Source organism: Macrobrachium nipponense, chromosome 4, assembly GCF_015104395.2.
Source record: "Macrobrachium nipponense isolate FS-2020 chromosome 4, ASM1510439v2, whole genome shotgun sequence".
NCBI lineage: Eukaryota > Metazoa > Arthropoda > Malacostraca > Decapoda > Palaemonidae > Macrobrachium > Macrobrachium nipponense.
This window is the reverse complement of record NC_061100.1, coordinates 112,610,757-112,624,598: the sequence shown is the minus strand read 5'-3', so window position 1 is coordinate 112,624,598 and position 13,842 is coordinate 112,610,757. Positions and strand designations below refer to the sequence as shown.

The following is a 13,842-nucleotide window of genomic DNA, read 5'->3' as shown; positions in this document are numbered from 1 at the left end:
CTTTACTAACTTTCAGATATCAATATTGATGTAAACAGCAATAAAATAAATTCATTAAAGTAAATACTAAAGTGAATTAGCAAGATTTTAGTTTATGAATTAAAAAATTCTGTAAGAATGTAAGAAAATCCTTTCTACACTGCATCTTGTCTTTGAACTCCAGTTAGCCAAGCTGAGATGGCTGGGGTCCAACAGCTGTTAAATATATCAAGTAATGTGACAGGAGGGCGGAGTGTGTTGCCCTCACCAGATCATGCAATTTCTCTCTCTCTCTCTCTCTCTCTCTCTCTCTCTCTTACTGAGATGAGAGAATTTCTATGGTACATGCGTAGTATATGTTTATTAATATTTTCGCATAATAATAATAATACAACTAATTTCAAAATTCATATGTGATAGTATTTTAAAGAAGAGTGTGATCCTAGAAACGGCGCACATAGTAAGAAAAGTGATGGACTCCTAAGGAGGCAGGGTGCAACCCGGAACCCTACACTATAAATACCACCCAGTTGAATTAGAGGACTGTGATAGAAAAAAAAAAAAATAATAATAATAACTGTAATTACAAAAATCATATGTGAAAGTATTTTACAGAAATACTACGCTAATCTTTCATCTCTCTCTCTCTCTCTCTCTCTCTCTCTCTTTCTTTCTTTTACCACACGAGATACACTACCTCTGTTTGGGCTGGAAGTGTATGTATAAGTACTACAGTAGTACCTCGAGATACAAAAGGCTCTACTTACGAAAAACTCGAGATACGAAAGACAATGCTAAAAATTTTACTGCTCTACATACGAAAAGTTTTCAAGATACGAAAGGTTGTTGCTGTAAAGTCCCGAGATTTGCCCGGACCACCGAGAACAATTTTAAAACTCCCGCGCCGCCAACTGAGTAAACTCGCCACCATCCTCCCGCTCTCCCATTGGTTCCTGATGCTAGTCACCCCATAAAGTCCTGCTCTCCTATTGGTCAGCATCTACCCCTTGTGCTTTAAGTATTCTATTGGTAAACGGTTGCTGTAAATTGAAAAACTTATTCATGCAATACATTTAATAAAAAAAAAAACATTAGGTAAAGATAGAATAAAGAATAGAAATGAATGGTTATTATACTGTTAGGTAGTTTCAGTAGTTGAAGAGAGATAATGAAAATTTATGGCTTACTGTGTAAAAGTGATTGCTTGGCGATCGTTCGATACTCGTAAGTGCTGGATGTAAACAGATGTTTGGAAGCTTTTTTTTTGTTTGTTTATCATAGTTAATGGTTACTTAACAATTATTTGAAATGAGTACATGCAATATATTTAATAAAAAAATTGTGAATTAGATATCATAAAATATAAAATAAATCAGACTGCCAACAAATACGTATTTTTTAGAATTCTTCTTCTGTTTTATTATTACGTTACGTATATGTATGTTTCATTATAGCTGTCAGTATCTCGTTATCTCCTTAGGTAAAGATAGAATAAAGAATAGAAATGAATGGTTATTATACTGTTTGGTAGTTTCATTAGTTGAAGAGAGATACTAATGACAATTTATGGCTTACTGTGTGCTAGGAAAAATGATTGCTTGGCCCTCGTTCGATACTCGTAAGACAGGTAAGAGCTGAATGTAAACAATCGATTGGAAGGTTTGTTTTTTGTTTGTTTGTGTATTATAGTTAATGATTAATTAATAATTATTTGAAATGAGTACATACTGATTATTTATACATTTTATTGGCATATTCTAAGCTTTTAGCTCTTAGGTTTAGATGTCAGAATCATATGTTAGCAACCGCTAACATAGGCTAGGCTTACTGCTAAGGGACATATGCTAAAGTCCTAATAAAATGGGGTTGAACATTACATGCAGTTGAATATTACTCAAGTATGTACAGTATTTTGCCTTTTTGGAGTCATATTTCTTCTGTCGTAACTCTAGAACATGTGTTTTAGGCCTGGAAATGTACTAATTTACTGGGGTGTTTTTGGAGGGCTTGGAACGGATTAGCCATTTTACATGTAAAATGTGTTCCAAGATACGAAAAAATCATGATACGAAGGCCGTCTCGGAACGGATTAATTTCGTATCTCGAGGTACCACTGTACTAGTACAATATGCTCTAACTTCCAAAATATTTTATAGCAATACCATTTCAAATACATCTTACATAACCTTTGAAGAGAGAGAGAGAGAGAGAGAGAGAGAGAGAGAGAGAGAGAGAGAGAGAGAGAGAGAGAGAGAGAGAGAGAGAGAGAGAGAGAGTACACTGATTATGCTCAGTCCGAGGCTAACTTGGAATGAGAGCAAATGGCCTATGTAAGTATACAGTGAAGGGGTAACTAGATTAGTTGTCAAACACCTGTATAACAGATTTATTTAATTTGTATTAAACATTTTATAGATATCTTGCTATTTACATTAACATTAATATTTCAAAATGAGTAGTAAATCACTGTTATAAGCATTTTAGGGTGCATATATAATTAGGAGTACCAGTTGTAAAAGGGTTCTAATCTAAAATGTCTTAGATGTTTTAGGATTATTGTTTGAAATATTAAATTGTTTAAATATGATAATTTAAGGTATATTTTTATTTGAACAATCAAATTAACCAGTGAAATACTAAAATGATATTGTTATTGTACAATAAAGTTTCATACATACTTACCTGGCAGATATATACTTAGCTATAGACTCCGTCGTCCCCGACAGAAATTCGAATTTCGCGGCACACGCTGCAGGTAGGTCAGGTGATCTACTGCCCTGCCGCTGGGTGGCAGGAATAGGAACCATTACCGTTCTAGAACCAGATTTTCTCTTCCACCTGTCTCCTGAGGGGAGGCTGGGTGGGCCATTTAATCGTAAATGTCTGCCAGGTAAGTACATATGTATGAAACTTTATTGTACAATAACAATATCATTTTCATACATTCAACTTCCCTGTCAGATATATACTTAGCTGATTGGCACCTTTGGCAGAGGGTAAGAGACAGCTAATTACTGATTAGACAGGTAAACAACATGCGTTGTAGGTAATATATAAAAAACCTTGGTTCCTATCTGTTTAGACGGAGGGTTGACTTCCTAGCTATTGCTTAGGAGTCTGCTTCGTCTCAAGAGCCTCAGCGAGGATGTGACCTATGGCTAAGAGTTCTTGTGGGACTGTCAATGGGGCCTTATCCACTTACTCGACGGAACCTGATGGCCTTTGTCAATGGGGTCTTATCCACTTACATGACAATACACCAATGCCTAGCGGCATAATTAAGGAGCACAACACCGATCCCGATCACCTGATCCTAACACGAGGGTTAGTGCTTAATTTGAAAAGAGTTATCCCCAAACTCCTCTCAAACAACCCAAAAAAAAAAAAAAAAAACACATTAAATAAATTTAACTCGCTAGTTAAGGATCAGTATCGGCTCCCTATCCCAGCAACGTATCCGCAGACACGTATAAACCAAGAGAGAAGGATCTCTCGTAGGTTAACTTGACATCCTTCGGGTAATGGGAAGTCAACACAGAGTTGCATCTCCCGTATGTGACAGCTAATATGTCCTTTATGGCATATTGTTATGGAAAGAACAAGAATTCGCAAAAGCTCGCACTTCATGCGCTTTTAATTCTCAGCTGTCTGAAGGAATCATCAAGTCACTTATGAAGTGCTTTAGAGATCACACTTGTCTCAAAGAAGACCAGGGTGTTCTTTGATATGGCTCTCTTCTGGATGAAGCCTGGAGCCTGGCTGGCGCTTTTTGGCGCCTGGCTGGCGCTTCTGGCGCCTGGCTGGCTCCTCCCCACTTGCTGGAGCTTTGAGCTTGGCTGGAGCCTCGAGGCTGGCTAGCAATGTCCACATCGGACACTCTCACCTGTCCGCTCTGTTCAACTCTGGCGCATTTGTGCCAGGTTGGTGGTCCGCTCCTTCTCCACATCAGACAATAAACTCGTTCATTCGAGCTGTCTGCCTATAGCGTTTTTCGCTTGTTTGGCACTTGGCGCCTGGCTGGCGCTTCGTTGTCCGAAGATCCTGAACAAAAAACAGACAATATTTTGTCCGGAGACTGGAGAAGGGTGGAAGGTTCTCTTCTACCTGGATCCTTTGGCCTAGGACCAGGGGAGGAGCTTGGAACCAATCAACGTCCCGTAGACGATTGGCTCTCTTAACAGGACGAGAGAGACGAGTCTTCTTTCCGGGGAGGATCCTTCGTGAATACTTCCGTTGCTGACGAGCTCTATTCCTGCCTGTCAAGGAAGTCTCTCGTTGTAGAATCTTCCCTCCCCTTGTCCGAAGGAGGGGAAGGTCTGGAAGTTGAAGATGACTCTGAGCTGAAAGTGGGCGATCCCAGGGCTTTCTTGGTTCTTGTCTTCTCCTTCTGAATGCCTTCTGGGAAGCGCTTCATGTCCTCATCGCAGCCCAAAGACTCTACAGAAAACCCTTAAACGATTTCTTCTATTAAAGATAAAGTTTAAGCTCCCCGACCGGGCACAGAGACCCTTCTATCTCTTCCCCTTTCAAATGGGAAAGTCCCTTAACTTCAAAACTCTGATGCAGGGTTAGAAGGGTGTTAATTCTTTTCCAGAAATAATGTGATGGTAAGAACCAATAGTCGAGCCTCCATTGAATCCGATGCGAGACCTCATAACTTAAATTCACTGTCTTCTTGGTAGTTGTTAGAGCCAAGAGAAAAAATGAATTTTCTCATAAGATTTCTAAAGAAGCTTGATGAGGAGGTTCCCACTTGTCGGAACAAGGAATCTGCGGGCCATGAAAAGATTCCAACTCGAAGTACATAATGTCCTACTGTTGGTTTTCTCGAAGTATCGTGTAAGATCCCGAGGAACTTAGTCCTCTGTTATCTTCAATTTCCTTTGTCTAAGACAGAGTATAGCCTGCTACTGTAATCTGTGATAGCAGATATAAATACAAAGGTGATTCTTCTCTCAGAAAGAGAAGAAAAACCGCTATGTGGGTCACAGAGGTATCGGAAGAGGACAGTTTCCTCATTCAATCCAGCACGATCTGCAGCACTTCTATGTCTTTTCTATGACCCTTGTCATTCACCTTGCAAAATCCTCTCATCCCTATCACTTCTCGTCAGTCTGCACGCAGACAGACTCAGAGTGTAGAGGTTTTTGAGGTCCCTTTCTAAGTGAGGCTGATAAAGTAGACCGCCTCTCTTGTGAAAGCCTTTATAAAAGTGCTGTAAGAAGGACGTGACTTCTGTGAATCCAGCTTCCCGAAGGCAAAAATGGGGCAAAAGGCATCATCCTCTCTTCCTCTGACGCCAGTAATATCTTAATGCGTCCATTAAGAATATATATATTGGAGAAAAAATTAATATTTATTTCCCTTTCAAAGTAAAGGATGGAGTATATTGCTACCTCTTGGTTAGAGGATAAGGAAGCAGTCTAGAGGAAGTCTTTTCGTCTTCAACTTTGCGAAAAGATCTACGAAGAAGACGTATTGCAGGTTTCCACAACTCTCTTTCCAACTCAGCTTATACAGACGTTAATAGTTATTATCGTCGATCGAGAAGATTCTCACGGACGTGCAACATCGTGCAGCGAACCTCTTAAGGATTGTTACGTTCCGTGTCCGTGTTCCAACCAGGTTCTCTCTTGCGTTGGCTTTCAATGACAGCAGTCCCGTTCGCTGCCTCGCTGCATTCTTCCTGAGTTGCCAGTTACTCCATTCAATGAAGGAATATGATAAAATTATTCTCGAGCCTAAGGAAGCTCTCAATAATGCATATTTAAGCAAAACAACCTTCGTTAAATACTGAAGCTGAGTAGGTGTTGTCGTAACAAACCCTTTAAGCGTAGTCCTTACTAGGAAATTCCTGTAAGGATACAGATAATTCCGTAGCGAACCACAAAGGTAACTACAGTATGCGTATATGACTTGTCATACAGTAGTCGTATACACCAAATTTTCTTACTACATTCTTTCCTCTCCGATGCAGAGAGAGAATGGAAATTTTACTCTCTTCGTTCTTTTCGTCAATAAACACGAATTAGTATTAGCCGAAAGAGATCGCAAATGAAAACCGAGGATCGAAGAGAATCTCTCAAGCTTTTATTTTCTTGGAGATAAGGCCGTATTCTATGCCTCTATTATCTGGAAGAGCCTCTAATCAATGAATGAGAGCTCGTACGAATCTTGTCCAATTTCCAAACGATTGCCACTCTTTCTGGAAATGGTTGGTTGCATTATTTTAGAAGGAGGATGATTTTAATATCCTCTTACTAGTAATGAACGAATTCTCTCAATAAAAGGGTTGCTAAGGTCTTATAAACTGAGAGACCTGCCCCTTATTGGCTTCCAATTCCGATCTATCTTCCATTTCCTGTCCAGTCAAGTTGGGAGAAGAATGAGCAACCGGAGGAGAGCGCCTCCTTTCGCAAAATGAAGGGCTGATGATTTTAATATCCTCTTACTAGTAATGAACGAATTCTCTCAATAAAAGGGTTGCTAAGGTCTTATAAACTGAGAGACCTGCCCCTTATTGGCTTCCAATTCCGATCTATCTTCCATTTCCTGTCCAGTCAAGTTGGGAGAAGAATGAGCAACCGGAGGAGAGCGCCTCCTTTCGCAAAATGAAGGGCTTTTAGCTGTACCGACTCTAACCTGACAAGGGCTACGGCCGCCTGTGCGACATCTTGAGTCCCCGCCAGGAGAAGGCCGATCCTGCAATTTGCCCTTATTCACATTAGTACCGTCCTGATAAGGACGACAGCCGCCTGTGCGACAGCTAGCGTCCCTATCAGGAGAAGGTCTTGAATGCGAAAAACCTCTCGCAGAATCAGCCACATCCTGACAAGGGCTACGGCCGCCTGTGTGACATCTTGAACCCTTGTCAGGCGAAAACTGATCCTGCGAAAAGAGGAGCCTCCTGGTCAACTTCTAACTCCATGTCAGATGAAGCTGGAGATCATGGCTCATTGCGCCTGGCGCCTGGATGATGCATCATTCCTGGATGGTTTCTCGCGGCTGGAAGGCGCCCCAGGCGCCTGCAGGAGCCCCAGGCGCCCGGATCCTGGCAGGAGCCTGGAGCCTGGCAGGCGCCTCGATCCTGTATGTATCAATATTGGTTGGAGCCTCTCGCCTGGTAGGCGTTTTGCACCTGGCTGGTGCCTCGTCCGAGCTATCTGAAACTTCTGCTGGACGGGATTTTTTGATAGGAAGGAAGCGGTCCTTTCTCCGAGGAGGATCCTTCTTTAATACTCCAACCAACAAAGATATTTGCTGTTGCATTTCCTTCAGGATCTTTGTAGCAACGTCTTCTTTCTCCGTATCCGATCTAGGGGAAGGAGGATTTGATGAATAAATCTCTTTCTTCTTCTTCTCAGGTGGATAGTCCTCCGGAAAACTTTCCGGGCTAGAATCCAGAGCTGGCGAATTCCACGATCTTTTAGAAGGTCTCGATAGCTTGTCAGAACTCCACCCTTTTTTTCGATGAAGAATCGGATGACGAAAAACACTTTTAGGATGCCTTTCCAACGGCTATCCTTGGCAGTCTGGGACGCTACTACAGAACCTGCCGAGGGGACACCTGACCGGTGGGGATTCTCTGAAACCTCCGTACGGCTTTCGACATTCCTTCTCCTCTGGGCTTGGGAGCTTGGAAGAGGTCTAGACCTGGGAGCGAGACAGAGCCGATCAGACGCACCCTCCACTGCAATGGGGAACACTATACTATTCACTTCTTACCTTTTAAGAGTTCGCATTTTGAGCTACATCCATTTATCTTCAAATTTGCAAATATGAATTTGTAGTTTCTGTGGAGTAAGAAGGTGATGAGGATGCAACAACTACTATATACTGCTAATACTCTAACTGCTCGTTAGCACAAAAGCTATTAAAGCTTCTAAAGGAAGCGTATCTAGTTATATGCTTTTCTGACTTCCTAAAGTAGGAAATTAGTTTTATATTTCCTCAATAAAGTTCTAACACTTATTACACGTATTAATGAATAAATATTAATAATTCCCTTTCTTGCAAACTATGTGAGTGTCTACCGAAAAATTCGGTAGTTTCACGTAATATATTCTTCGAAATTTCAAAGCGAAATTCATTAAAAAGTTAATAAAAGCATATGCCAAACCAAAGACCCAGTACTTCCCTGCAAAAGACAGCCCAGAAGATCGATGGCGATGAAAAACGAAAATCAAGTCAGGAGGTAGCAATCACCTGACATACCTGCAGCGTGTGCCGCGAAATTTGAATTTCTGTCGGAGACGACGGAGTCTATAGCTATGTATATATCTGACAGGGAAGTTGAATGTATGAAAATAAACAGTTATAAGCATTTTAGTTCATGGGATACTGGGTATTTGGCAGTTATAAGAATTTTTAGAGGGGATTTTTGCATTTGCGGCAGGTTCTGAAACCTATTACCCCGTAAAAGTAGGAGGCCACTGTAAAGCTTCATAACTAAGTTGAGTTCCATGACCAGAGTAATAGCAAAGATCTGTGGAATGAAATAAGGGCTTTTGGGAAAAGAAAAGAAAAAAATTTGTTTAATCAATTTGTATTTTTCATAGCTAACAAACCCTCAGTCTTAACAACAGAATAAATCTTCTTGCACCAGCTGGAAACCGGTTAAAACAACAAAAGATTGTACAGCACAGAATCTGTGGGATCTGGCAACTCATGCGTATATGAGGTGGAAGCTGGTCGTCGACCAAGCACAGAACCTCTTAACACGAAATTGTGTCACCAAAAAGTAAATGGGCAGTACCTTGTCACTCACCTACTTGCCACCATAATTACCTTGTTGCAAGCTTCAGCAACTAACTCCTGTCACTAAAAGTAATCCATTTAAAAGAATATGAGTTTGCAATCTTGTAGGGGCAAAGAATAAATAAAATTCTTCATTGGACTAGTGATTCAACTCCAAAATAACATGACACCAACTGTGAAGTATATGTATAGCATAACAAAGATAAGAGATTTGTACTTTGTATGGATACAATGAACATTAAATTAATTTTCAAAAGCAGGAATAATTCAAGTTACACTAAAATATTCCCTAGTACAGAACACATAGGACATCAATATCAATTTTTGATGTCTTACCTTTGTATACTCAGCCTCTTGTGACTTTTGACGATTCTCAACATCTTGCAATTTTGACACTAAATACTCAAGTACTTGGCCTAACTTCCCTAGCCTCTCTCTCACAAATGTTTCAAATTCTGAGTCTCTTGCAGAATCTGGTCTATCTCGACACTCCTTACAAGTCCATGCACATTTCAAACCCAAAGATTTGTTCTCCTGTAAGATACATTACAATGAAAAATTTCAGAAAAAGTAAGGCATTCGGATTACTAAGAAACCAGTTTGTACTTTCAAGCTTCATGTCAATTTGGTTACTAAACTAAGGAGTTAGAGTAGCTTAAGTGTCCTTAAACCTGGATTTAAAAAAAAATTCCCATACCCATAATAAGCAATATTTAAAAAAAAAAAAGAAAACTTGCATTTTTATGATAACATAAAATTTTATATATACATACCAAGTAATTACTTAGCTAACAATTTCTTGCCTTGGCAGCTTGAAAATTCAAAAATTTGCTGGTAATGCTTCACAGATTTAGTGCAGGTGACTGAACCCACCCAATAACGGGAATACCAAGAAATACTAACAGACAACTTCATTCTGTTTATGCTGTATGTCCATCAGCAGGGAAGAGGGAGGGTTCCGTCCGTAATTAGTGGTACTGGTTAAGTATGTATATATGAAATTTTACCATAAAAATGTCCTTTTTATATAAGTAACTTACCCAGTAATTACTTAGCTGATTCCAGAGAGAGAGAGATAAGGTGGGATACATGGACATATTCTACACCAACACATTAAGTTATGTAATGAATTTGAAATATAGTAAAAGTTGCTAGCAATGAGTATAATGCTTGTACATAGTTCTTTATTAGTTAAGAAAGTCTGCAGTGGTGAAATGCCTCTGGTTGTTGCTCAATTTAACCTGTAGTAGCATGGCGGTAAAGCCAGGAGCACCTCTACTTCAGTGGGATTGCTTACAAAGGATCAGTGGGAGTTATGTAGCTCAAGGAGTCATCTGATGGTTAGCAGAACTTAAACGGGGCCCTTGCCCTGGGCGCAGTACCACAAAGAAAACAACTAGATAACACTATCACCTGCACTGAGATAAAACCATAACCCATCCACAGAGAGTGGTGGCTGCTCTAGGTAGGAGAACCTCTTATGCTTCCTTCTACCGTCTTATGCCAGTTAGTACTGATAATCAAAGGTACTGCCAAAAATCTGTTTCCTGTAAGACGATTGTAGAATGGTCATAAGGGACAAGTAGAACTTGAAAGTTAGAGGAAAAATGCTTTCTGAGATCTTTGGCTTTCAGTCAAAATGAAGTGAAATGTTCCCCTACATCTGAGAGTAATACGTTCAGAAAATATGGTATAAAGAACCAGACATTCTTAACGGATGATAAGACAAGATCTAGCCATAACACCTTAGGTTATGGATGGCTTTTGAACTACAGACTCTTTTCAGGTAATACTTGAACATCTCAGCTGGACAGAGAAATATCTATTCATCCTCTGGTGAGTACTGTTGGGTGCTCAGAGAACGAGCTGTTGCCAGGCTGTGGTTGGAACCAGAAGTTTTAGTCAGAAGATGACAGGAGCTCTTGCTATCACACTATAGAAGAGGATAGCCGGAAGCGTCTGTTTCCTCACAGGTTATAGCAGAACCCTCCAACTGTACAAGAAGCTCTCTATTCCTTCAAAAAGTTAGTGAGTGCTTCTGGGCACTCAAAGACTTGGATTATGTCAGGCTGTAGGTGAGGCCAGCAGAGCTGGCTGCCATCCAACTACTAAATGTTTGGGAGCTGGAAGGTGTTCCTTGGAGTTTTGGTTAAAGCTGGTGCCTGGCAGTAACTGGGGCAAGGCAAGAAAGAAACCAGTTGAGAATAAAAAAAAAAAACTTGTACTAATGGGTGCACCTGGGCATTATCCCTGGCTGACAAGATTATCTTCTCTACTGTTAAATTCGAGAGAGAGAGAGAGAGAGAGAGAGAGAGAGAGAGAGAGAGAGAGAGAGAGAGAGAGAGAGAGAGAGAGAGAGAGAGAGAATGGATGCAGCTCATGGAAGGGTCCTCGTTCTCGGTAAAAAATTCTCAATGCAAATGAGCAAACCTTGTTACTGAGTCAGACCTAGCTAGATCCCCTTTCCCATATCCCAAATGTCTTTAGTGCACCTCTGAAAAAGGCCCCTCCTTTCTGATAAATACCTGGACAGCCCAAAGCCTGTCCATATAAGAGGATACTACGCTTGATGGTGTTTCTGAAGCGAGATTGTTCAAGAAGGTACAAAAGGTGGAAGAATTCTGGGATAGTCCTTCAATTCATCGCAGCAAACTGAGAACCATAATTGCAAATTCAGAATAGGGCAACGAGGGACACAGTAACACTCTAATATGTCTAAAAAATCTAGCCCTTCCTTGACCACATATTGAATGGTGGAAGAGTGTAAAAGTCCAAGTTGGAACAATCTTGTAAAATGGTGTCCGTTGACCAAGTTAGAAGGTTCCTTTAATGTGGCAGAGAGCCAAGACTAACATGCCCCACAGATAGCACATAATAGAACAGGGGAATCGAAGTCCACTCGGAAGGAAAAGTGGGTTTCCGACAGTTCTGCTTCTCCACCAGACATTCAGTTAGACTAGAGAAAATGATATTGTTAAACTACAATAAAGTTTTGTACATACTTACCTGGCAGATATATACTTAGCTATAGTCTCCGACGTTCCGACAGAATTTCAAATCTCGCGGCACAGCGACAGGTACGGTGACAGCGGTAGGTGGTCTACCTTACCCGCCGCTGGGTGGCGGGCGTATGAACCAATCTATCTCTCCAGCCAGATTTTTTTTCTTTCACCTGTCTCCTGAGGGGAGGCTGGGTGGGCCATTAGACGTATATATCTGCCAGGTAAGTATGTACAAAACTTTATTGTAGTTTAACAATATCATTTTTGTACATGAACTTCCCTGCCAGATATATACTTAGCTGATTGGCACCCTTGGTGGAGGGTAAGAGACAGCTAAAGTAATAAGGAGAGATAAGAAACAACTGATGTTGTAGGATATAAATAACCTTGGTTCTTACCTGTTCAGGCAGAAGACTTCATTGATACTGTCTCTGAGTCTGCGTTGCCTGGAGAGCTACAGCTAGGACGTGACCTGATGCTGAAAGACTCTCGGATCTACCACTGGGTATATGATCCCTTGTGTGGTAGAATCCAAGTCGGATCCTGTTAAAGGGAGAAAAGTTCGTCCCTATCTTAACAGGTCCTAACACATACTACTGCAAGGAGCCACACTCATCAGACCACCTAACCAAACTACTAAAGATTAGTATTACGACCTAAAGAGATGCCTTCATGCATCCTCTTTAAGGCAACCAACAACAACAAATACAAGGGGGAAAAATTTATACTACTAACAGGATGAGTTCCAGCTCCCTGCCCCAGCACTGAATCCGCAGATACGTACGGGCCAAGGCGAATCGCATTTTTCGTAAGTGATTCTCACATCACGTAAGTAGTGGTTCGCGAACACTGACTGACATCTCCAGAATGTTGTCTCCATCAGATTTCGCACGGACATATTCTTGTTGAAAGCAAGAGAATTGCTATGGCTCTTACTTCGTGTGCTTTCACTTTAAGAAGCCTAAGATGTTCTTCTCTGCAGGATCCGTGTGCTTCTTTGATGAGGCTTCTCAAGAAGAAGGACAATGCGTTCTTCGACAATGGACGAGTAGGCTCTTTTACTGAACACCACAGGACCTCTCGGTTGGCTTTCAGTTGCTCTTTTCTTCTAAGGTAGTATTTCACCATTCTCACTGGGCAAAGAGTTCTCTCGGGTTCTTCTCCTACCAAAGAAGATAACCCAACGAATCTCGAAGTTCTTGGGCCATGGACTTGATGGGTTCTCATTCTTTGCAAGAAAACCAGGAAGGAAAGAGCAAATGAGAGAGTCCTCCTTAAAAACCCACATTACCATCAATCGCCTGAAGCTCACTCACTCTTCTGGCGGAAGCTAGAGCCATCAAAAACAGAAGTCTTCCTGGTAAGGTCTCTGAATGAGGCTGAATTAGGGGGTTCAACCTAGAGGACCCAAGGAATTGAAGGACTACATCCAAATTCCAGCTAGGTGTCTTAGGAGACTGCATTTTCGTTGTATCAAAAGACCTATAAGGTCCTGTAGGTCCTTATCTTCCGATAAGTTGAGGCCCCTGTGCCTGAAGACATTCGCCAACATACTACGATAGCCTTTAATCGTCGAAAACGACTAAGCCACATTCTTGTCTTAAGAATAAAAAGAAGTCTGCAATTTGATTCACAGAGGTACTGGAAGAGGAAACGTTATTCCTCTTGCACCATCTTCTGAAGACATCCCACTTCGACTGGTACACTCGTAAGGTGGAAGACCTCCTCGCTCTAGCGATTGCCTTAGCAGCTGCTGACGAAAGCCTTTCGCTCTGACCAGTTTCTGGACAGTCTGAAGCCAGTCAGACTGAGAGCGGGGAGGTTTTTGTGGTACCTGTCGAAGTGGGGCTGTCTGAGTAGATCGCTCCTTAGAGGAAGCGATCTTGGAAAATCCACTAGCCATTCCAGCACCTCTGTGGAACCAATCTTGTGCTGGCCAAAAGGGAGCTATCAAAGTCATCCTCGCGGAATCTGACTCTGCGAACTTTTTTAAAGTCAACCCCAGAATCTTGAAGGGGGGAAACGCGTATACATCGAGTCCTTTCCAATCGAGTAGGAGAGCGTCTATCCCTATTGCTCCTGGATCCGAGATGGGCGAGCAATA

The 13,842-nt window shown here is 41.3% G+C and overlaps 1 protein-coding gene across 3 annotated transcripts in view; it reads right to left on the bottom strand.

Annotated features, from left to right (window-relative positions):
• LOC135211069 (zinc finger protein 335-like) overlaps positions 1–13,842 on the bottom strand; it is an 85,610-nt gene that overhangs the window by 69,559 nt on the left and 2,209 nt on the right. For 2 of the 3 annotated variants that reach the window (XM_064244128.1, XM_064244129.1), the window contains exon 2: positions 9,073–9,270. The exons of the other annotated variant lie outside the window; for it this stretch is intronic. In XM_064244128.1, coding sequence (XP_064100198.1) covers positions 9,073–9,270 — 198 coding nt within the window. The remainder of the gene's footprint in view (positions 1–9,072; positions 9,271–13,842) is intronic. 3 annotated transcript variants of the gene reach the window in all.